Below are 22,272 nucleotides of genomic sequence, written 5' to 3' on the forward strand. Positions count from 1 at the left end.
CCCACATGCCGCGGAGCGGCTGGGCCCGTGAGCCATGGCCGCTGGGCCTGTGCGTCCGGAGCCTGTGCTCCGCAGCGGGAGAGGCAACAGCGGTGAGACACCCGCGTACCGCAAAAAAAAAAAAAGAGCTAAGCAAATTGTGATATAAGTGATAAGGAAAAGAAATAGAAAGACAACATAGCAAAATATGATTATTACAAAAACGTGCATCACTGTGAAAGTTCTTTTTGCATTTACAAGATGAATGTATGATTAGTAGGCTATACTTATAATACCCTACATACATCAGTTAAGCCTATATCCACGTATCTACATACATACACATGCATATATATATACACACATATGTATATCTTCATATATATCTATAATCCACAACATGGACACACACATACACTTTAAAATCAAACTCTATTCAAAAGAAGAATTGTTGGCAAATTATGAGTGTGACTTTGTCCCTGGCCTAAACATCTTTTTTGTTCTAGACATAAGATAATTTTAGTGCCACTTTTGGGTGTGGGTGGGAATAAAATGCTGCCTTCTGGTGCTTCAAAATAAAAGGAAAGCATACCAAACCAAAGCCCTACAAGTGTAGTCCCAAGAATAAAATTTTCAGCTAGCCCATGAGTCTGACCTCGAGGGATGGAGAAGCAACTAATATTTTCTCAAGAGAAAAAGAAGAATGGACATAAGGTCACTAAAGTGAGCATATGAAGAGGAAGGTGACAACAAAAGAAGTTTCTAAAGGAAGGCATCAGAGACAATATTCTCACACAAATTCAGACCATTATTCTAGATTTATGCATATAGACCATTATTCTAGATTTATGCATATAAGAATTTAGCACACATATATACTTGTATAACTATATCCAATCTAAACCTTTCTCAGATACACATATGCCATATGTGTATGGCACACCAGCCATCTGTACATACAAACATGGAATCATTATGTTGTACATCTGAAATTAATATAATGTCATATGTCAATTATAGCTCAATAAGAAAAAATGTACAGAATGGTCCCATGTACCTTCACCCAGTTTCTTCCAGAGGTAACATCTTACATAACTACAGTAGGTATTAAAACCAGGAAACTGACCTTGGTACTGTTCACAGACCTTATTCAGATTGCACCAGTTTTACATGCACTCGTGTGTCTGTATGTTTCTGTGCAATTTTATCATCTGGGTAGATTTGTGTAACCACCAGCACATTCAAGATACAGAACTGTTTCATCACCACAAAGATCTCTAACATTACCACTTTTAAATTACACACCCTCTCTTTCCCCTCCCCCTACTCATACTTTGCCCGTGGGAATGTAAAATGGCATAACCACTCTGGGAAAGTCTAACAGTTTCTTTAATAATTAAACATGTTTAAAAGTATATAAATGTTTATGTGTTTATAAATATGTGTAATATAATGTGAACCAACCTCCTTCTATATTCCACTCCGGTGTCAAAGGACAGCCCTTAAAATTTACAAAACTTCTGACCTCAAACAGAAAAAAATATATACTTGTGCTATTTCCTCCTGAGTGAGTGTGGGACAGAGAGAATGAGAGTGTTTAAATGGGATGAAGAGAGTGGACATGGCAGGGATTATCCTCCCCATCACACACACACACTGAACTCCATCACGACAATCACAACCACCACTTCCCTCCAAGTGTTACTTTCACTGACCAGGTGTAGGAAGATTGGGAAGGGACCGGGGTGTTTGGCTCCTGAGTCGCTGAAGAGGAGTCAGGGAAGCCCCACAGAACTCAGCGTCCCAGGGACTGTGGAAGAGGTTGGGGCGGAGCCTGGAGTGGGGCTTGGGAAGCTGCTGTCACTTTTATGAGTCCGCAGCCCACAGTGAGAGTATCTCTGCTGCCAGACGACCGCGGAGGGCTGGGCGCAGGGCCCCCGCCTCTCGCTCACCGCGCGGCGGCCGCGGCGGCGGCAGCAGAGCCTCGCCCACTCCGATCCGCACCCTCTCCATCCTTAGCTGTTAAAGAACAGCAGCACCTGGCACGTTCCTAGAGGTCCCAGGGAGCAGAAAGCGGAAGGGAGCTGGCGCGGGGGGGACTGCACAGGCAGCATGCGCCCGCCGGGAGCAGCCTCGGCGCCCAAGGTCTGAGGCTGCAGCCCCCGTTCGCCATTGTGAGCCGCCGGGGGAGCCAGCCGGCGCCACCGTCCCCCCGGGTCCCCGTCCACGCCGCGATGGGGCACCTGCCCGCGAGGACGCGCGGCGGCCGCCGCCTCCTGCCTCTGCTCTGGCTCTTTGTGCTGCTCAAGGTAGGGGACCCCCTCCCCCAGCCGCCGCGATCCTCCCTGCGCCCGCGCTCCGGCGCCCTCGCTCTGTCGCGGGGGGAGCGGCGCGCCCCGGGTCGCGATGGCCGGGCTGCTGGCAGCGCCCCCGGTGCAGCCTGGGCGCACGCTTTGTTGTCCTCGCGTTTACGTGTTCTCCGCGGGCTTCAGGGATGGGGTGGAAGGAGAGGGAAGTTTGCTCCCTCCGGCTTTCCCCCTTTGTGCTCTTGTACCGCCGCCGGCATGCGCATCAAAGGTGGGCTTGTTGCATGGCGCTTCCTCAGACAAAATGAGATCACTTTCCCTTCTGGTCGCTACTGCACCCGGGGCTGCTTAACCTTTTCTCCCTCCCCCAACGGAGTGAGCGGAGGCTTTGCCTTAATTTACCTTATGCTGGAATTATACACCGGGGGCCGAGCTCCCCGGCCTCAAATGGACTGCCGGGGCTGGGTCGTGAGCATGGTTTTCTTTGACTAAGGAATGTCAGCTTGAGCCTGGAGAGGACTCTCCTCCCCAAGTCCTCAGCTCCAACCTGAAAATACCCCTTACAAAGTCTAGACTTGCCCCCGCTATATTTACACAGGATGCTACCTCTAAATTTCAATGGCTGACATCTGTATAATTAACTTTTTCGTGTCTTCTTTGGAATGCCCTGCTTCAGAGTTTTACTCTGAGAAAAATAGACAAGGACTGCTTAAAAACAAAAACAAAAACAAAATACCCCTAGTTTGACAACTATACGGTGCATAAATTTTTTTTAAAGAAATTTAAGCTAGATGTCTTTGGAGAAGTGTTATGAAGTTATGAGGTAATTGTCTATCACTCGTGTCTTCCGTGTGTCTACTTTAGCTCTGTTATGAGTCCTTCTTCCGGCAAAGCAAACTCAAGTACGTCGACAGGTGACCGGGAGCTATCCTTTCAGCACCACAGTGATATCTACCTTAGAAATGGACGAAGCATTAAAGGATGCAAATGTTTTCTTATCAAAGAGTCACTTCTTGCTCATATGCACCCTTAATCGTGAGTGTCTTGTCTGACAAGGAGATAGTGGAACAGAGCCAACGGATTGAGAACAGCATCACTTTTAAATATTCCATATTTTCATTATCTTAATGGAAAATAGGAAAAATAGTTTCCGGGAGAACCAGCAGCAGCAGACTGCCTAAATACGATTCTAAATTGTATTTAACATGTTTTTTACGTTTTCTGAAGCTATCAACAATAATATTATTTAAAATCTGATAAATAATAAGCTCGGTCCTATATTTTCACTCTAAGAGGTTGCTCTTTAAGCAGACACCACAAATGTGTACGTTCTACGAACATACACAAACTATGAAGTTTTCTATTAATTTTTCTATTTGTCATATTCTGTCATAACTATATGTCTGTGCAACACTTTTCATGAATGCAAAGTGAGAAATTGAACAACCACACATTTTACTATGTAACAGCTAGGACTTACATGTATGACATCTGATCCAAACCCAACCTTTGGCACTACTTCAGGTTTCTATTTGAAATCTTCATAATGAGCGAGAATTTCAGAGATGGTCAAATGATGGGTTCGGGAGTATGGGTAGAGTGCCATAAAAAATGTAAAAATTTATAGCAAAAGTTCTAATCAAAACTTGATATCAGACTGAGAAATTGCAGTCAGTAATGGCAGACTGTAATAGATGCTCGCCCTGTTCTACATAATAGGTGTTTTCCTGCACATTTGCAGTTTAGTGTCAATTATGATAAACTGCATCACACAGTAAATATATTAATAAAGCTTGCTTTTTAGTAAATATTGTAATGAGAAAAGTAATTTTGTAAAGCAAGTCTTTACTCTTTATTTTATGTAAATGCAATGTTTTATGTCAAATGGATATAAAGTATAACAAAAGAAACATATATATATATATATATATATATATATATATATATATATATATATTGCCTTCATATATGTACACTGAATACCCACCCTGTGCCAGTCAGTCTTCCAGGTATTTCACACATGCTATTTCATTCACTTATTTTGTTACAGTTGACAAGAGATGTTCAAAGTGGTAAACTGGGCACATAGAGTAATGCATTTACATTTTGGAAATAGTATATTACATGGTAAATTGGGTTCATAGTATAATCTTTCCATAATTTGGAGATGCTTTTGCATGCAAGGTCCTGAATAAGTGTCAGTAAAACAGACGTAACATGCAGGTGGTGATAGAAACATAACATTCCATTATTAAATACCAAGTTGTTGATTGAATATCAGTGATAAAATCTAAAAAGGTCTATCTGTGCTGAGTCAGAAAGAAACCATTTCCCCAGCCCTCCCCCCAAATCTCTGTAGTTCTCATTATGTCAGACAATCTTTCACTACTCTGTAGGAAGTATCCTCCACATGAGATTGAAAATCCCTTAAAGCCATAAAGTTAGAGAAACTCAAATATGAGGCTTGATTTGTAGTTTTATCTTTTCCACAAATCAGAAACAAGCAGCTGGACATAAGTGGTGGGAAAGTCTGAAATTCTGAATCTGTAAGATTGGCTATAACCAGTTTCATTGAGGTAGCCTCAAGGTGCCTGGCTAAGGAAGGCTTCATGCATTGTTCCCTATCCATGGCTTAATGATGGGCACATTTAATCAGTCATCGCCAATTGTTTAAATCATCCACTTTATGTTATGAAGCTAATAGCTGCATAATTGATGTTTCATAAGCACAACATTGGTTATGAAAATTTCTACTTTCATGTCAATATTGATGGTATATTTCTATTTCTAAAAACAAAAAACAAAAGAACTCTGTTATCAAGTATACTGGGAGCTTACCAATCTCAAAATCTTCTACCCACATGTGAATGTAAATCGAGTAGTATTTATTGGAGTATTATTATTTATTTAATCACCAGATAAATACTACTCCATTTAGATTTTCCCTCTCATACATCTTCCCATAATTCTAGTAAAAACAATGTAACTTCTCTCACCTATCCGATCTTTACTACACCTCTCCTTGAAAATTGCTTCCTATATCGGTTCACTAGACATCAGTATTTTGTCAACAAAGAGGCAAGTTGTAGCACATGACGTCATAGGAAGTTAGCTTCTGCCTTCCCTGAAATGGTGCTCATTAGTAGTCAACTGGAAGGTTTCCCTAAACTCATAGGTTTGGCCAGAATCCTTCTTTCTTTTTGAACCTCCTCTCTCTATTTCCTTCCATTTCTGCTCTTACCTGATACATAGTCAAGGAACATTAAATTTGAAAGGGCCTCAATTACATTTTCTGAAAGAGGTTTATGTTTAATTCTATAAAGCATGAGTGTTACCATGTTGACCATAGTACTTTTATTCGGGAGAAATACCCACTTTCCAAGTTTTATCTGCCTTTCTCCACTTCCGTGTGACCTCTCTCTCTTTTCCTTTTTCTTCCTTATTCTCTCAGCCTTTCTCTCCACCGCCACCCCCATGTCTCTCCCCGCACCACTCTCTCTCTGTCTCAGTCTCTCTCTCTCTCTCTCTCTCTCACACACACACACACACACACACAAGAATCTTCACTTTCCTTCTGGAGGTTTCACATCCACATTCTATATTATACAATGTCGGCAGATGAACCATAACTTTTTCATCTTTCTGAAGCAGCTTAGACCCTCCTCCTCGCTGTGAAGTTTGCTGCCATTAACTCCTTTGTTAGTTGACTTCCTTGACAAGTGTTGTTGCCAGCCTATTAGAGAAACCCTTTTATACGTGACACCCCTAGTAATTTGGAGAAAGTTCACTGGACTGGTCTTCTGCAGGGGATTGCGTGATAATCCTTCCCAATGTGAACATCTGTTGTTTTCTTTTCTTCTTTGTTATATGAAAGATTGATACTGTGTGAAAACAGAAAATTCACACTTACCTCTTTCTCATTTTGGCCCATAAGAAAGCATACGTCTGGGGCTTCCCTGGTAGTGCAGTGGTTGAGAGTCCGCCTGCTGATGCAGGGGACGTGGGTTCGTGCCCTGGTCCGGGAGGATTCCACATGCCGTGGAGCGGCTGGGCCCATGAGCCATGGCCGCTGAGCCTGCGCATCCGGAGCCTGTGCTCTGCAATGGGAGAGGCCACAGCAGTGAGAGGCCTGCGTACCGCAAAAAAAAAAAAAAAAAAAAAAAGATACCAAGTGTACTGGTGCTGTCCATTCTCCTCCAGATCAGCCTACCTCCTTCTCCACCCTCAGTGCCAGGGAGCTTCCCTGTAAAGACTGCTTCTTCAGGATCCCTTGCCCTTTGGCCAGCAGTGAGTTTGACTAATAGGAGGCACTAACAGAAGATTACTGGTAGGAGTCCATGCTGGCTGGATCCTGATAGGCAATGGCTTCATCCCCTCTTTCAATCCTGTAGTCAGCTCCTCTTTCAAGGCTAAGTTCTGGCCAAGTTCCAGAAACAGCTTCCTCCCCTGGTCTCTTTAGGGTAATAGCTTCTCACTGCTGCTCGTCCCTGGGTACTTTATCATCCCTGTTTCGTATCACTACTCCTGCTCTACACCTTAATTAACAGTCTCTTGATTAAACTCCATAGAATTTCCCCTGAGTGTCCTGCTGGGACCTCCACTGCTGTAGTACCTGATGAGGTTAGTGGAGGATCTTTTGAATTTGAAGTGCCTAAAAAAAGCAGGTACTTAGATCTGAGTCTGATGTCTAGGGGAGAGGGCAGACCTGGAGATGTGAATGGGGATGTCCCAGCAGAGGGCAAAGGAGAGAAGAGCAATGGGCCAGGGTGGGCCCTGAGGAGCACTAACATTTAATAAGGAGCCTTAGAAGATGAAGAAAGAACAGCCAGAGAGGCATAAGAATCAAGGAAACCCAAGGTCTAGGAAATTTCAAGTGAGAGGGATTGGTAAACTGCATCAAATGCAATGGAGAGATACTATAAGCTAAAGCCTGGAAAACCTTTGGATTGGGAAATAAGTAGGCTGCTGGTCTCTCAGAGCTTGGGAAGGGTGGTATGCTTCTGGGAGTAGAAGAGTTGAGAACTGGCCTTTTGTTAAAAGGATAGGCGTCATTGGGTCAGAGAGACCTGATTTCAATCTCAGCTCTCTGGACTGTGCCTTTTACCAACAGCAGGATAGGGGGGAAATTATTTCACCTCTCTGGGGTCCCTATGGTGATTGGCTATGTTTATCTCAGAGGATTATTGTCAGGAATAAGTGAGATAATGACCATAACATATTTTAAACAGTGCCTAGAGTACTGTAAGCACTCAATAAGTGTTGTGTCCAAAAAGAAAAAGAGAAAGAAAGAAATAGGACAGTAAAAATAGCCCAAAGCAAAAATCAAAGAAGAAAAACAATTAAAAATGTGTCTAGAGCAGCATTTTCCCAAGTGTACTCCATGGAACATTAGAGACTTAAAATGTTAACAGATATTATTAAAAAGAAACACTTCTGTGCGGACATGAATTTGGGAAGTAATCTGTTTAGCTTTGTTTAAACTAGTATTAATTCATTTATTATTATTTTTTGTACCAGGATTTCTTAGAACCTTCACTATGTTAATATGCATTGTGCTTCCAGTAGGAAGATATAGTGTGTAGCATTTCCCAAGTTTGAGTGCAGAATTTTTTTCTAAAAATGATTCATGGGAATAGTGAATACACCTTAAGAAACAATATCTATATTTGTACACTAGACACTACTTCTCTTTATCTCTCTTTTTCCTTAATGAGAAAAGTAACTTTAATGATAGAGGAAACATACCAGTAAGATCAATCATAGTCTAAATCTCAGAATCTGAAGAATTTGCATGAAGGAGAGCAACTATTCCCAACTTTCTTTTCAAGGACTGATGTTCAACTCTCTTGGAAGAAAAAAATGTGTACGTTTTCCTTATTTTATGGGTTTGCGCTAACTCTACATACAAAAATTTCTTTGGCCTTTGACTGTTAAAAAGATAGAAAATTAATTTTAACACTATTTTTAAATATGATTGTCTTAATATATGACTTAAAGGAACAACATATTTTGTTCAGTGTATTTCATTGAATCATAAAACTATACTTATCAAAGATCGTCTAGTTCAATACTTAAGCTGGTACTTAGATCTTGCCTCTAATATTACTGCCAATTGGTCATAAATGGTGAAATTACTATCAGCTGAGAGGTGGCTGTTCCACTTTTGGACAGTCATTTTGTTGTTTGGTTTGGTTTGCTGTTGAGATGAACTATTTCTGTTTGTATCTTTCACACATTACTTCTATCTCTGTTTCATTTTAGTATGGCACTAGGCTGTGACTGCTCCTGCTTTCTTGCGTGTTCTGAAGAACTGCTTGCCAACAGACTTGACAGGTTATAAAGATAAAATGTGAGAAGCTTGTCAACTCTCTGTCCTGTCCTCAACCCTCCATCATACTGCTTTAAGCTATTTACACCAGTCCAAGATTTCTGCTGCTGTCCTTTCTTCTCTCTCATGGCCACAATAGCCAGTTGGGTAGAAGACGATTCTCATTCTTCCCAAAGGTGTTCTGTGATGAACCGTGGTAAGGGGCCGAGAGTGCCTGCCAATCTCTGTGCAAAGGGTGGTTCCTTAAAATGTCTTTCCTGAACAGCCAATCTAAAAATCAACCCATCTCTCAAATTTTACCACTTTTACCCAGGTTTATTTTCTTTAGAGAATGTATCACTCACTACATGACATTATATTAGCTCTTTATTATTACTTAACTCCTCTATTGGAATGTTTGTAGGTTCCATGAAAGCAACATCTTTATCCTTTTTGTTCACTATTTATCCCCAGCTGTTGGAAGAGTGCCCGGCCCAGGGTAGATGCTCAGTAAATATTTGTTGAATAAATGGATGAATATTGAATGAATACATAGGGTGAGAAAGGTCAAACAGGAGTTATGGGACAGACTCGAGACAGAGGAAAAACAGGTTGCAAGCGTGCAAGTTCAGGGAATGGAGCCAATGCACAGTGAGATGAACTAGGAGAGAGGGTCCATTGGGCAGGCAGTGCTGAGGGAGAGAGTGTAGTCAGAACAGGGAGATAATCTCGAGATGCTGTTTTATTGGTCTTGTGGAGGTAGCAAAGGATTTATTACCACAAATGAAAATAAAGTCTTTTAGACATCAAGAGAAAGTTCCTCCAACTTTTTTTTTTCTTGGTATTGTATTGTCAGAATCAACCACTGGTAAATGATGTGTGCTCAAGCAACGGATGGGTTCCCCTGTGTGGCAAATTCTCATCTGTAATGAAGTAAAAACAGCTTTTTTGACACTTATTCTGTATTTTATTCATTGACTGTGCCTAAAATTTACTTTAACTTGTAAACAAAGTAGTTTGGGGGTTTTTCAAATCTAAAAATGTGTTCTTTTCTTGGCTCTACAATTTGAGAATATCAAAAATAAAAATAATTTTTTACATAATGTTTTTTCTTTATTTTCCCCTCACAATGTATATTAATATACTCAGATTGGATCTAGACCTCTAAAGGCGTTTCCAGAAACTCACATGACTGACTGAAGCTCAGATGATCATTGTTATTGTTCTTCAATCATTAAAACTTATGAGTCCCTTTATTCCTTAAAATGATATTTTTTCTTTTTTTAAATGCATATTGGTACCTCATAGAAAATTTTTAATGGATTTCAGACAATGAATGTCCTTTCTTGTTTAAGATCCCAATAGGTAATTTTATACAGAAACAAATGATAATTTTCATACTCAGTTGAATACTAGATAATAAGTATTTTATTATCCAAACATGGACAGACAGTTAAACAGGCTGATTAAATTAGTGATGTAGTCATTAAAATGTTAGTATATATACACCGAAAACCTGGACTGTCAAGATTTTCAAATGACTAAAATACAAAAATGTATGCATGAAACAAGTACTATTACTTACACTATTTCGCTAGAGAATTGAAAGGTATTACACTGTCTTGTAATCTACTAATTTATATCCATAGTCTACTACTGTATTGGTGAAGTGTGGAAGTTTGAGTTAGTTGTAATTTTTTTCTCTATGACTTTAATTTTCTTTTTGTTTGTTGATAAATCAATATCTCCTCTAGAGTCAAAAATACAGGAGAAATTGTGATCAGATTATTTGTACACTCACATAAATGGCTAAAAAGAGGTTTCCCCCTCCCTGAATGTATAATAAGGAGAAGTGCACCTAAAGAGTATAAAAATAATATTAACACTTCTGCAATTAATAAATTATTATTTTTAAGTTTAACAATCTTCTTTTTTTAGTATCAAAACAAAATTTCTGGAAATCTCCAAGAACACATTTATATGAGTCTCTTTCTCTCTCTGTGTGGTGCATCAGAATCAGGCTAATTGTCATACATCATTCTTTGTCTCAGATAAACCAGGAATTTCCTATTTAAGTCAAGTTGGTGGTCCAGAAAATAGATATTCTCGTAGTATTGCTTTAGGCTGTCGATTTATTTTGATGTTGTACTGAAAACTAAAGTGTAACCATAAAAATGAGACTGTTCTTGACAAATTCCACAAAGTATAACCATCATTTTTACATTTTAAGGGCCAACGGCATTACCATAAGAAATACCTTATTACTTGGATGTACTTAAAATTCCTAGGTGTTATCTAGGAAGAAAAATTGACTTCTAAAATTTCTGAATGTTAAGTTGGTTAATAAGGTGAATAATAAAAAGCCAAGGGAATTGTATAGTGTCTGTAATGTATTATTAAACAGTGAGTCATTTGCTCCTCCCTTAAAGGATTTGAGAAAAAACTAGGTTATTATAGTGTTATTTACATATAAAGATAGTGATGGGATGTGGCCAAGTTTATTTTGCATCATTATGGGGACTTTCTTCTACAGTTTCCCCTATCTAAATTATACTTTTTAATTAGTCTTTCAGAAATAACTATAGGTCTCATTCAAAATGGATAGGTACTTGGGATTTTTAATATGAAGATTCTGGTATTATCAAAACTGTGCTAAAATGATTGCAACAACTTAGTATTAAGCACTATGGACTTAATCTTGAAAACTTAGCTTATGTGCTTCTTTTTAATTAGGTAAAACTGTTAAATCTGCTGAAAGTCAGCCCCCCTTTAGAGGTGCTCCCGGTTCTTTCCTGTTGCCACATCTTTTTACTTATTTTTTGAAGGCTAATTGGAAACCTAATGAGACTCTTTGTATTAAAATTCTTGTTGCTATGTTGAGGCCTCCAATTAGCCTTTTCACCATGTGGTTTCTTGTGGTTCTGAAGTAGGGATTTCTTAATTTGAAATCTCAAAGTAAGTCTGAATCAGGCATGCATCACCAAAAATAAGAATTTTATAATGGATTAAAAATTTGAAAACTAATACATGCTCACTGTGGAAAATATATAAAATACAACAGGCAGAAAAGGAAGAAAGTAGCCATTCCTACATATTCAGTTCTAAAATAACTACCATCTGGGGGACATATCATTCCAAATTTTTTTCCTATGTCTGTGTACTGGAGTGGGTATGTAAAAAAAAAAAGTATCAAATTGTCCCACTATTTTAGCATGCTCTTTTCACTTAAATATATTATGATAATTTTTTCAGGACCTGAGCATTTTCAGTCTGCTTCAATTTAGGAATTAAGCCAGGGATCTGAGGTTCAATTATATTCAATTCCCAATTGTACTTTCACCAGTGAAGGACATGGATGATCATAGGCATTGATTATGACCATGAAATGTTGGGGATCATCACCTATATGTTTGCTTCCCATTAGTGTGATTACTTCAGAATTAGTCACATAGAAAAACTTCAGAGGCTATATTGACAGGCATTTATTTTCCATTTCTCCACAGCTAAATATAATGCATAATAAAACTTAAGAATATAGGCTCTGTAGTCAAAAAGGTACAGGATTGAATTTTGGCTGTGCTCTTCTAGCTGTGTGTCATTTGCAAGTGTGCTGACCTCTTCACTGAAGACAGAAATTATAGTGACTGCCCAGATCACCGTTCCTCCAATGGCCAAATCTACCATCTTCTCCAACACCTGCCATCCTTTGAGGAAAACTCCTTTTTAATCCTTATGGTTGGAAAGGATCCTACGTGACCTTAATACCCTGGACAGTGACCAGTCTAGGGGTGAATCCTGACCTAAGCTAAGCCCATTTGGGGACTGTACCTGACTACTGTCTTTGAGATTGGCATGTGATCTAAGCCAAACCTATCAGAATCCATCCCTGCAATGACTTCCAAACTGGCAACAGTGGGAAAGAGTACTCTCCTCTCCAGTTGTGGAGCTATGACATGAGCTAAGACACAGGAGCTAAGTCATGAGCCTGGAAGCTGTCCCCAACCATAAAACTGAAACATAGGAAGAAACGTTTTCTAACAGAAAAGGAGGCGGCAGAAAAGTAGAGACTTCAGCAAGACTATCTTTCATTGCACAAAGACTATCTCATTTCTCATACTCTAGAATCACTCCACTGATACTCAGAGAGATTACAAAACAGCAATCTACAAAAATGCAGTTCTATCATAGCCAAGCAGGCATAGCAACGCTTGGAATCTTTAAGAAATATGAGTCTTGTACACCTGAAACTAACACACATTATAAATCAACTATATCTTCTAATCAACTCTTTTTTTATCTTCAATTAAAAAAAGAAATCTGAATCAGAGTGATTATATAATTTATCATACCAACTGGGGCACTTCCAAGACTGAAGGGATCATTATGCCAGGACTGCAGACATAAATCGGCCTGTTCTGGGAAAACCAGGACAGATGGTTACTCCTTCCTGAATATACTAACAAACATATTTGAGGCAGTATGGAATCACTAGTTCCTCACCCATGTCATCCATCTCTGAAAACTTCTGCTCTAAACAAGATGAGTTGGCTGTGTAAGAGGAATTGTAATTATCTTCAGCAAAAAACTAAAGCTTGTGCAGGAATGTTTATAGTAGCTTTGTACTAACCAAACACTGAAAATAACCAAAATGCCCTTCAGTAGGTGAATGGTTAAACAAACAGTGGTATTTCTGTACCATGTGATATTATTACTCAGCGATGAAAAGGAATAAATTATTGAAACACACAGCAACTTGAACAAACCACAAGAAAATTATGCTGAGTGAAAAAAGCCAATCTCAAAACGTTCCATACTATCTAATTCCATTTATAAAATATCCTAGAAACAACAAAATTATGGAGATGGAGAACAAGTTCGTGGTCAGCAAGGATTAGGGATGACATGGGGTAGAGGAGAAAGCATACCTGTCTGTGAAGGGGTAGCATGAGGGAGCCTTGTGATAATGGAAGAGTTGTGTATCTTGATGGCTGTGGTACTCGCATGAAGTTATACTTGAGAACAAATTCGTGGTCAGCAAGGATTAGGGATGACATGGTGAAGAGGAGAAAGCGTACCTGTCTGTGAAGGGGTAGCATGAGGGAGCCTTGTGATAATGGAACAGTTGTGTATCTTGATGGCTGTGGTACTCGCATGAAGTTATACTTGTGATCAAAGTGTGTAGATCTGCACATACACACACACACACAGATGAGTGCATAATCACTTGTGGAATCTCAGTAAATTTTACGGATTGGACTAATGTCAATTTCATACTTTGGATATTTCCTTGTTTGGGATATTTTCTTGTTGGATATTCAAAATATCAACATTGAAAGAGGCAGGGTGAAGGGTGCATGGGACCTGCCTGTACATTTCTTTGCAACCTCCTATAAATCTATAATTTTCTCAAAGAAAAAGGTTAAAATAACTTAATTTAGTTTGTTTTATCTTCTCTCTCTTTTTTTTTTTTTTTTTTTTTTTTTGTGCCTGGCCCTCTGCTAAGTATTTTAACTGACTAACTGGCAGATGTAGTTTCTTTCTGATGAGGACTGTCTCTGAAAGACAATAATTATACTTGCAAGGGAAAGTAAGGCTATCTAAGCAACTGTGAAAAAAAAAAAAACTCAGGAAAATACACAAAGCCCTCAATAAAACTATTAGCTGCAAACTCAAATGCATTATAAGAAAGGCTGCCTATTAAACTATGTTCTTATGAGATTTATCTATTGAATTCTGGAAAGGAGCAGATATTAAGGCATTCCCATTCATAATTCCCATACCACCAATGTTAACATTTTCATAACTCTTCAGAGAATCAGTTAAAAATGGAGTCGTGGAAATTACCATTTAGGGAAGTTAGGACAAAATACTTTGATTGATGAAGTAATGTCATTCTTCCGTTCTTTTAACAATTATTAAATAACATATCTGGAAATAATATAAATAAATTAGAATGAAATAGAAAGTTATAAGAGGAGCTTAGGCGGCTTGAGTAAAACAGGGGAGATGGATGGAGGATATGTGAAGGTGAATAGATGTTTAAATATTTCAACCAATGAATCCTCAAACATGTATTAAACTGGACATATAAGGAAAGTACTGTATTCATCTTTTTTTTTTTTTTTTTTTTTTGCGGTACGCGGGCCTCTCACTGTTGTGGCCTCTCCCGTTGTGGAGCACAGGCTCCTGACGTGCAGGCTCAGCGGCCATGGCTCACGGGCCCAGCCGCTCCGCCGCATGTGGGAGCCTCCTGGACCGGGGCACAAACCCGTGTCCCCTGCATAGGCAGGTGGACTCCCAACCACTGCGTCACCAGGGAAGCCCTGTATTCACCATTTTTAAGAGTGTAAAACAAACTTATGCCCTTAGGAAGTCTGTAAGGTAAGGAAAAATAACATAAACATGTTACATGTAAAAGGGCTATATGTATACGACTTCCTACTGTAAGAGAAGCCTGAAGTAGTAATATACTAACTTCCAAAGGAATGAGACAGACAGCTCTATCCAGTCAAGTGTCTTTCCCTTCAGATAAAGGAGAATGCACTTAGGCTTGAGGGAGCACTGGTTTCACGAAGGAAGACAAATTTTGATCTGAACCTTATCCATTGCAATTCAGATAGACAGACTAGGTTAAAGAAAACACTCCAGATGGGAGAAACAGAGGAACAAAAGTAGGAATGGGAGAAAATTGAAGTCCTGTTTAAGAAGGTTGAATAAAAGCAGGGAGAATGGATTCGAGTTGGAAGCAAGGTGGTTTTGCCCAGCCATGAACTTCTATTCACAACCTTCTGTTCAATAGTGCTGCAAAGGCAAACATTAAAATGAGCTTTAGCTCAGCAGTGGTGTGCAGGAAAAAAAAAAAAAAGATCATACCTCTTTTTAGCTTTAATTGCATTTATAATTCTGAATTTGCTGTTAAATGCAAAATGCTTAATTCTAAATACGTGTGCTCTGTCTTAATTAGATAAAATAATCCTTTGTTGCTTGGGTAGTTCAGTAAATTAGTCCCTAGACTTAAACTCCCCTGGATCATGTTGTTTATGCATTAATCTGTATGCACTCTTAAAGATAAATGGAAAATAAATGGATTTTTTTTCAAAGACAAGTCGTAACTGTCAGCATACTTTCAAATTTATAGCCTCCATGTGTGACTTAAAACTTGCCACGTTTATTATAGTAATTATTATTCACATGTATATTACCCCATACCTGTAAAATTTCTTCTACAGTTTTATACTTCATTTAAAGCTATGAGTTAAAATTACATTTTGCTAGCCAAAACTAAATAAAAGATCTAAACCTCTGTTATGTACATAAACAGCCTGCCAACTCAGCAATCAATGAATTACCAGTAGTGCCACATTTGTATATAAGGTATGTCCCAAAGGAAACAACCAATATAAATATATTGGGCACAAATCAGAAGTTCTTCCAAACCTCACTGCCTTACTGAGAATGATGGTGAAGATACTGACAATCACTACCATTTATTGGATGGCTGCTGTTCAGAGGGCATTCTTTTTTTTTTTGTGGTACGCAGGCCTCTCACTGCTGTGGCCTCTCCCGTTGCAGAGCACAGGCTCCGGACACACAGCCTCAGTGGCCATGGCTCTCACGGGCCCAGCTGCTCTGTGGCATGTGGGATCCTCCCGGACCGGGGCACGAACCCGTGTCCCCTGCATCGGCAGGCGGACTCTTAACCACTGCGCCACCAGGGAAGCCCCAGAGGGCATTCTTATATAACCCTGAGCATCGTTATCATGACTTCAGTAATGGGGAAACTGAGTTTCAGAGAGGACCCGAAGCAGTTAAGAATGAAACCTTTGTTTGACCATAGAACCTTCTGCACACTGTCCCATACTGTTTTGTGTGAAAACTCTGGCATGACTTTTATTTCCCCACTCACTAGCTTACAACTTCTGCCTCTCCTTCCTCTAGAAATATCCTGGGACACAGGTGACCAAATCAGTTTCTAAGTCCTTGGTGGGGACTGCCATCTGGAGAGAAGTGGGGTATGGGGTAGTCCTGGAGACAATTGATTCCTGATCATCCAAATTTTTTCCTGCAGTTTCTCCTTTCTGTCAGTCTGTGAGTCACATGTTCCTAGACCGAGGCCTGCTGACTGTCAGAGGACGCCTGCAAATTCACAAGTGCCAGGTTTATGCCTTTGTTTATCACCTTCTTCAGTTTAATGGATCTGTGGCGTCTGAGCTTTGTTAGATAATTGCACAGAGCTGAAAGGAGTGGAATGTGCTGATGTGGAGAGCCTGGGTTTCAGTTTTTGTACATCCAGAGCTTTCAGAGTCAATGCTATAAGCACAAGGGAGAATTTTTTGCCCTGGCTTTAGAAGCCTGCATGGGATTGTGTGACTTGCTGCTTTATGTGACATTTACACCTCAGACAGGCTTTTCCCTCCATGAAAGATACCACCTGGACAAAAACAATTTTAACACTAATGTCTTCCTTTTGATTGCATTAGAGTTGCAAATTAAACAGATTAATGGCCGTGTTCTGTGTTCCTCTCAGCTCTTCTGTTTAATACTCTTATCTGACAAAGTGTAAACAGAAGACATAATTAATTACTCATAACTTTCACGTCAACTTGAATAAAAAATTACCTCTCCAAGAGGCCCATTATTACATATCTGACTGTTCTGTGAAATTAGTTTTGCAAAGAAAAAGCATACCTAAAGATAAGAGTTTTGTTTGTTTTTCTCTACATTTTATTTAACTTACTAGAGTATCTGAAAAAAGATATGGAAGAACAACATTAACTGCTAACATAATTTTAAGGAGCTTACTTCATTTGCCCAAGGGTATGTTATTTTTCTTTTAAAAAATTTTTTGCGTTTGTTCATGAGATACTAAACCCTGTATATGAACGCTATAAAAATGACTATGCTTCTATAGAAGGAGGGTCCCAGCATATGATTACTACCCCTCTAGAATATGTCCTGCTAAGAAAGTTATTAGCCAAGCCAACTATGCCATACCATCCCCTCCATAAATTGTCCGAAACTTGAGCTGGGAAGTGTACTACAATGACTGGGAAAAAAATAAAATAATTTTACAGCCATTTCTTCTGCTTCATCTGTCTAGAGCTGATCTGAATGAAATGATGTTTCTGCTTTAACTGGAGAGCTCAGCATTTCATATTTAGCTCTCAATCTGTTTCATGATAATTTTTGAAGGAACAAACTGCTCATGGCAAAATGTGCTATACTATTATTAAAGGTGTATTGCCTATATAGATTTCTATCACTTTGAAGCAAAACGATGGCTGTGAAGAAATTTTGAATGAGCATATTTTCTAAGTTTTAATAGCTATTTAACAGCATGTAGTATATGCCTCAGGTTAGAGAAAACCAAGTATTTGATGAAAAACATGTGAGAGCTATCAATAAAACAAGGCAACATAAAGAAAAGATAACTTGCCCACAGTCACTTAGTCATGTCACCTCTCTGTTAAAAAGGAGAATCATAATCACTTCCACCTCCTGGGATTACAGTGCAGCCCAAATGAGATAATCTGTGAAAGCACTTTGTAAACTGTAAAGCACAATTTAAATGTAAAATATTATCTTATTAAAAAATAATTGCATCCCTTGTTTCATTTGCTCTGGTGTAGAAGTGTTTTCCCTTCCCACATTTATATGTAACTGTCCATGTGTGTAGGGTGTATCATGAAAGGCTATAATTAGTACTTTAATATCAATACGTTCTTTTTCTTCTTAGAAAGTAAAGTTTGCCATACCCAAGTTAACTTTAGGTCCCTTGTAATCATGGCTTGCTCACATAAAATTTATTAAATGTTTATGTCTCATGGCAAAATGTTTTCACATCAGCTCTACCTCTTATCTACTGATCAGATCATCCCCATAAAAAAGTGATTTTTCACCCAACTTCATGATATGATATTGTTGAGCATTCTATTCATACAGTGTTTCTGTCTACAATCACTGATCATCTTTCATATATGTTCAACAGTAATTCATTCATTCTTTCAATGAACATTTATAGAGCAACAATTGTATGCTAAATATTGTGCTAAGCATGAACTGTCTCCTTGGGCTTCACTTGTCTGTGGTTCATATCTACAGTAATAACTCCAATTATAAAGGTTCATGAGGCATCTGCTTTCTTTCTACAAAGTGCTCACTCAACATTTCTCAGACTATATAGTGGGGCATTAACTATGGAACCCCAGTTCTTCTAGGAACCACGTCTGCCCTTCCAGGCCCTACCTTTCTCTATTAGACTCCCCCTAACTCCACCAGGTACTACCCCAGCCAACACCAACACCTTCCCTGACGCACTCAAAAATATGGGAAAAAAATCTAAAAAAGAGTGGATGTATGTCTATGTATAGCTGAATCACTTTGCTGTACACTGAAATTAACACAACATTGGAAATCAACTATACTGCAATAAAAAAATTTTTTTAAAAAGAAAAATATTTCCATCCCTTTGATAGCTAAGGCTTTCTTACTGGGTCAAGCATGTGTTTTTTGTTTTGTTTTGTTTTTCCCCTCGGAGCTTGTCAGCTGTAAGCCAATGGATTTCTGGAATTCCTGTCCCGCTAATTCCTCAAGCATGTGTGATTTCCATTTAGACAGAAGCTTGGATCTCCTCCCCCGAATCCCCATCACATTAACAGTAGCAAAAATTACTTATCTGCTTTAATCTACCTCTTATTTACCTTGTCCACTTTCCAGTTGAGTTGAAGAAACTAGTGGACAGTGAAATAATCAAATGCTTAGTAGCAAGCTGGAGGATTAAAAAAAAATGAAGACAACATAACTACAAAGAAAGAAAAAAGCCTGTGTTAAATGCATTCTGTGACCTTTTAAAAAGTTTGATGTCTTAAGTGAACGTAAAAATAGATACAAGGTCAAAGTTTATTTATATTTGATACTCTGTCTCAGGTATTTATAAATTCCTCAGTTGTTGAGATATTAAAAATTACTAAAAGCTCTATTTATCTCAGAAGTATTTGTGTTTTATATTAAATGTCCGAAATAAGTAGACATTTTACAATTCACAATTTAGTTTTTAAAAAGAAGCTTTATTGTTTTTATGAACACATTCTAACATAAAGAATTTTTATGTGACTCTACCTAATCATTATCATGTCCTGACAAAAATAGAAGGTAAATATAGAGACCAAGCTTGATGTCTTGAAAAAAAAAAAGGGAAATAATAATAAGAAATTTGCACCATTTAAAATTTTCCTTTTTTTTTTTTTGCGGTACGCGGGCCTCTCACTGTTGTGGCCTCTCCCATTGCGGAGCACAGGCTCCGGACGCGCAGGCTCAGCGGCCATGGCTCACGGGCCCAGCCGCTCTGCGGCATGTGGGATCCTCCAGGACCGGGGCATGAACCCGTGTCCTCTGCATCGGCAGGCAGACTCTTAACCACTGCGCCACCAGGGAAGCCCAAAATTTCCACTTTTGAACATTGTTAATGTTAAAAACCCCAGAATTACGGGAACATGGACACTATGTCATACTGTGAGTGTAATGCTTGCTGATTACATTATTTTCAGAATAATCAGTGAGCGCAATAAAATGGCTCTAAAATACATTTATTTGGAAATTTAAGTTCAAAGAGAAAATCACATAATATGATGTATTTCACAAACATGGCACTGACTTTTTAGAGCATGCTTTTCCAAAGTATTACCAAATTCTACTAGACCTCCTTCTACAGAAGTCTTATAAAACTTGGATATATACAAATAAATCAATGAAAATAATATCAATTTCTTCCTCCTAACTCAGTAACTTAAGATTAATAAAACACCTATTAAAAGAGGTGAAAGCAAATGTGGTATATGTTGTTGAAGTCATTGCATATTGTAAATTAAAACTTCTATATGTGATCTTTCAGATCATATAAAATTCATATAATATTTCCTTAATGAGATTTTCAAACTACTATATATAAAAAAATGTGTTTTGAGTTTGTGATTTCATGGCTCTTTTCATATGCTGATCTCAGTTCAGTATCAAGTCTCTCTCTTTTCACAAACCATCTGGGAGATTGACAAGTTGCATCTCACCAGATGGCCTAACATACCAACCTCTCACTTCCATGGCACCATACCTTCATGATAAATCCTGGAATGCTTTGATACAATGTCCCTGCTCAGGAGGAATTCCACAGCTCATGGCTTTAAGGTTCATCATTGCTCACTTCATTTCCCAAGGTTGAAATTGGATATGATTTCCACTGGGCGCTAAACAATTCTAGGGCACAGAGGACTAAAGTGATTCTCCCATCATCCTACCTTTCTACAATTTCTCTTCTTAACCCATCTCTCTCTCTCTCTACTCTCTGGTCTATACTTTTATTACTACTACACTTTATATAGAGACAGTCCTTTCTTCCTTTCTTTTTTTCTCATATATAAATCATTGGAATATATACATTAAAGCATCAGAAAGTAACTACACACTTTTGAGCTTTGTGTGAGGGAAAATATCTTCCTGAATCTAGCATGCAGCTTGTTTATATCTTGTAACAAGAAATTTAATTGCCTGTGTCAATTATTTTATAGAATAACTACATACTTAAAAGTTACTGCCTGCAAAGAGACTCTCAAGGTCCTTCTGCCTTCCTTTTGTCTTTATAAATATCAGGGAGGCCCTAGAGAATTCAAGGACAAGGACAAGGACATGGAAAGGGGTCTTTTTGTTTTCCAGTTTAGAACCCCCTCATAAGTTTTAAAACTTCCTCCAGGGCTTCCCTGGTGGCGCAGTGGTTGAGAGTCTGCCTGCCGATGCAGGGGACACAGGTTCATGCCCCGGTCCGGGAAGATCCCACATTCTGTGGAGCGGCTGGGCCCGTAAAAACTTCCTGAAGCTATTTAGTTTTTAAGAACAAAGTGTGAATCAGAAACTTGTACAAATATATCAGTCTTATTTCTTTGGTGCCTGGGCATCTTTCTTTTTAATATATTGGATTTTAGCTTCTAAAGTTTTGCTTCCTTTTCTTTTTTCTTTTTCTTTTTTGGACTGCTAGGCTTTAGTGTCTCTGTATTCTCCAACAAACATATGAACTGCCCATATCCTCAAATCCATGTTCTGAATGTCAAGGCTGAGTCCCTGCTAAGTTTTTCTTCTCATCTAGCAGTAATTGGCTGTCGTAAATGTACTACCACTAACAACAAGCCCTATCACACAGAACTTTGCCTCCAGGAATTTTATTTCAAATCTCCTTTTTACTTAAGTTTTCTAAGTGCTGTCTTATGTGTTATTTTATTTCTCCCATTGCATGCCTAACTTGGATATGATAATAGTACACCTGCATCATTTTTATGTGTGGAGGTTTGCTTCTCTCTCTATCTGATGCAGAGTCATAAGATTGTCCACAGCTTGCCAGAGACAGAAAGAGCTTGAGGGAACCTCAGCTCAAACTAATCTGATATTGATCTCAGACAAGTTGAATGCTTCCCTCGGGTGTGATTTTGTATACTAGAAGAATATCAGCCAATCTTTCCTAAGAATCCTGCATGTTCTCTTCCATGTGGAGAAAGAGAGAAATAAGATGATGAATGAAAGAGGACTGTCTTGATGTAGTATGAATAGATTCATTCCAGCATGGGGGTGGGGGAACTACCACTAATTCAGTTAGTCAAAGGATAATGGAATTGAACGAGATGAAAATCTGTCATCTCC

At 38.8% G+C, this 22,272-nt stretch overlaps 1 protein-coding gene across 1 annotated transcript in view; it reads left to right on the forward strand.

Moving 5' to 3' along the window:
• Positions 1 to 2,213: 2,213 nt before the first annotated feature.
• PTPRO (protein tyrosine phosphatase receptor type O) overlaps positions 2,214 to 22,272 on the forward strand; it is a gene marked incomplete at its 5' end in the record, with an annotated part of 220,369 nt that continues 200,310 nt past the window's right edge. The window contains one exon of the mRNA XM_081249297.1: positions 2,214 to 2,288. Coding sequence (XP_081105423.1) covers positions 2,214 to 2,288 — 75 coding nt within the window. The remainder of the gene's footprint in view (positions 2,289 to 22,272) is intronic.

The sequence above is a fragment of the Mesoplodon bidens genome, assembly GCF_964165515.1.
Source record: "Mesoplodon bidens genome assembly, chromosome: 11".
Lineage (NCBI taxonomy): Eukaryota > Metazoa > Chordata > Mammalia > Artiodactyla > Ziphiidae > Mesoplodon > Mesoplodon bidens.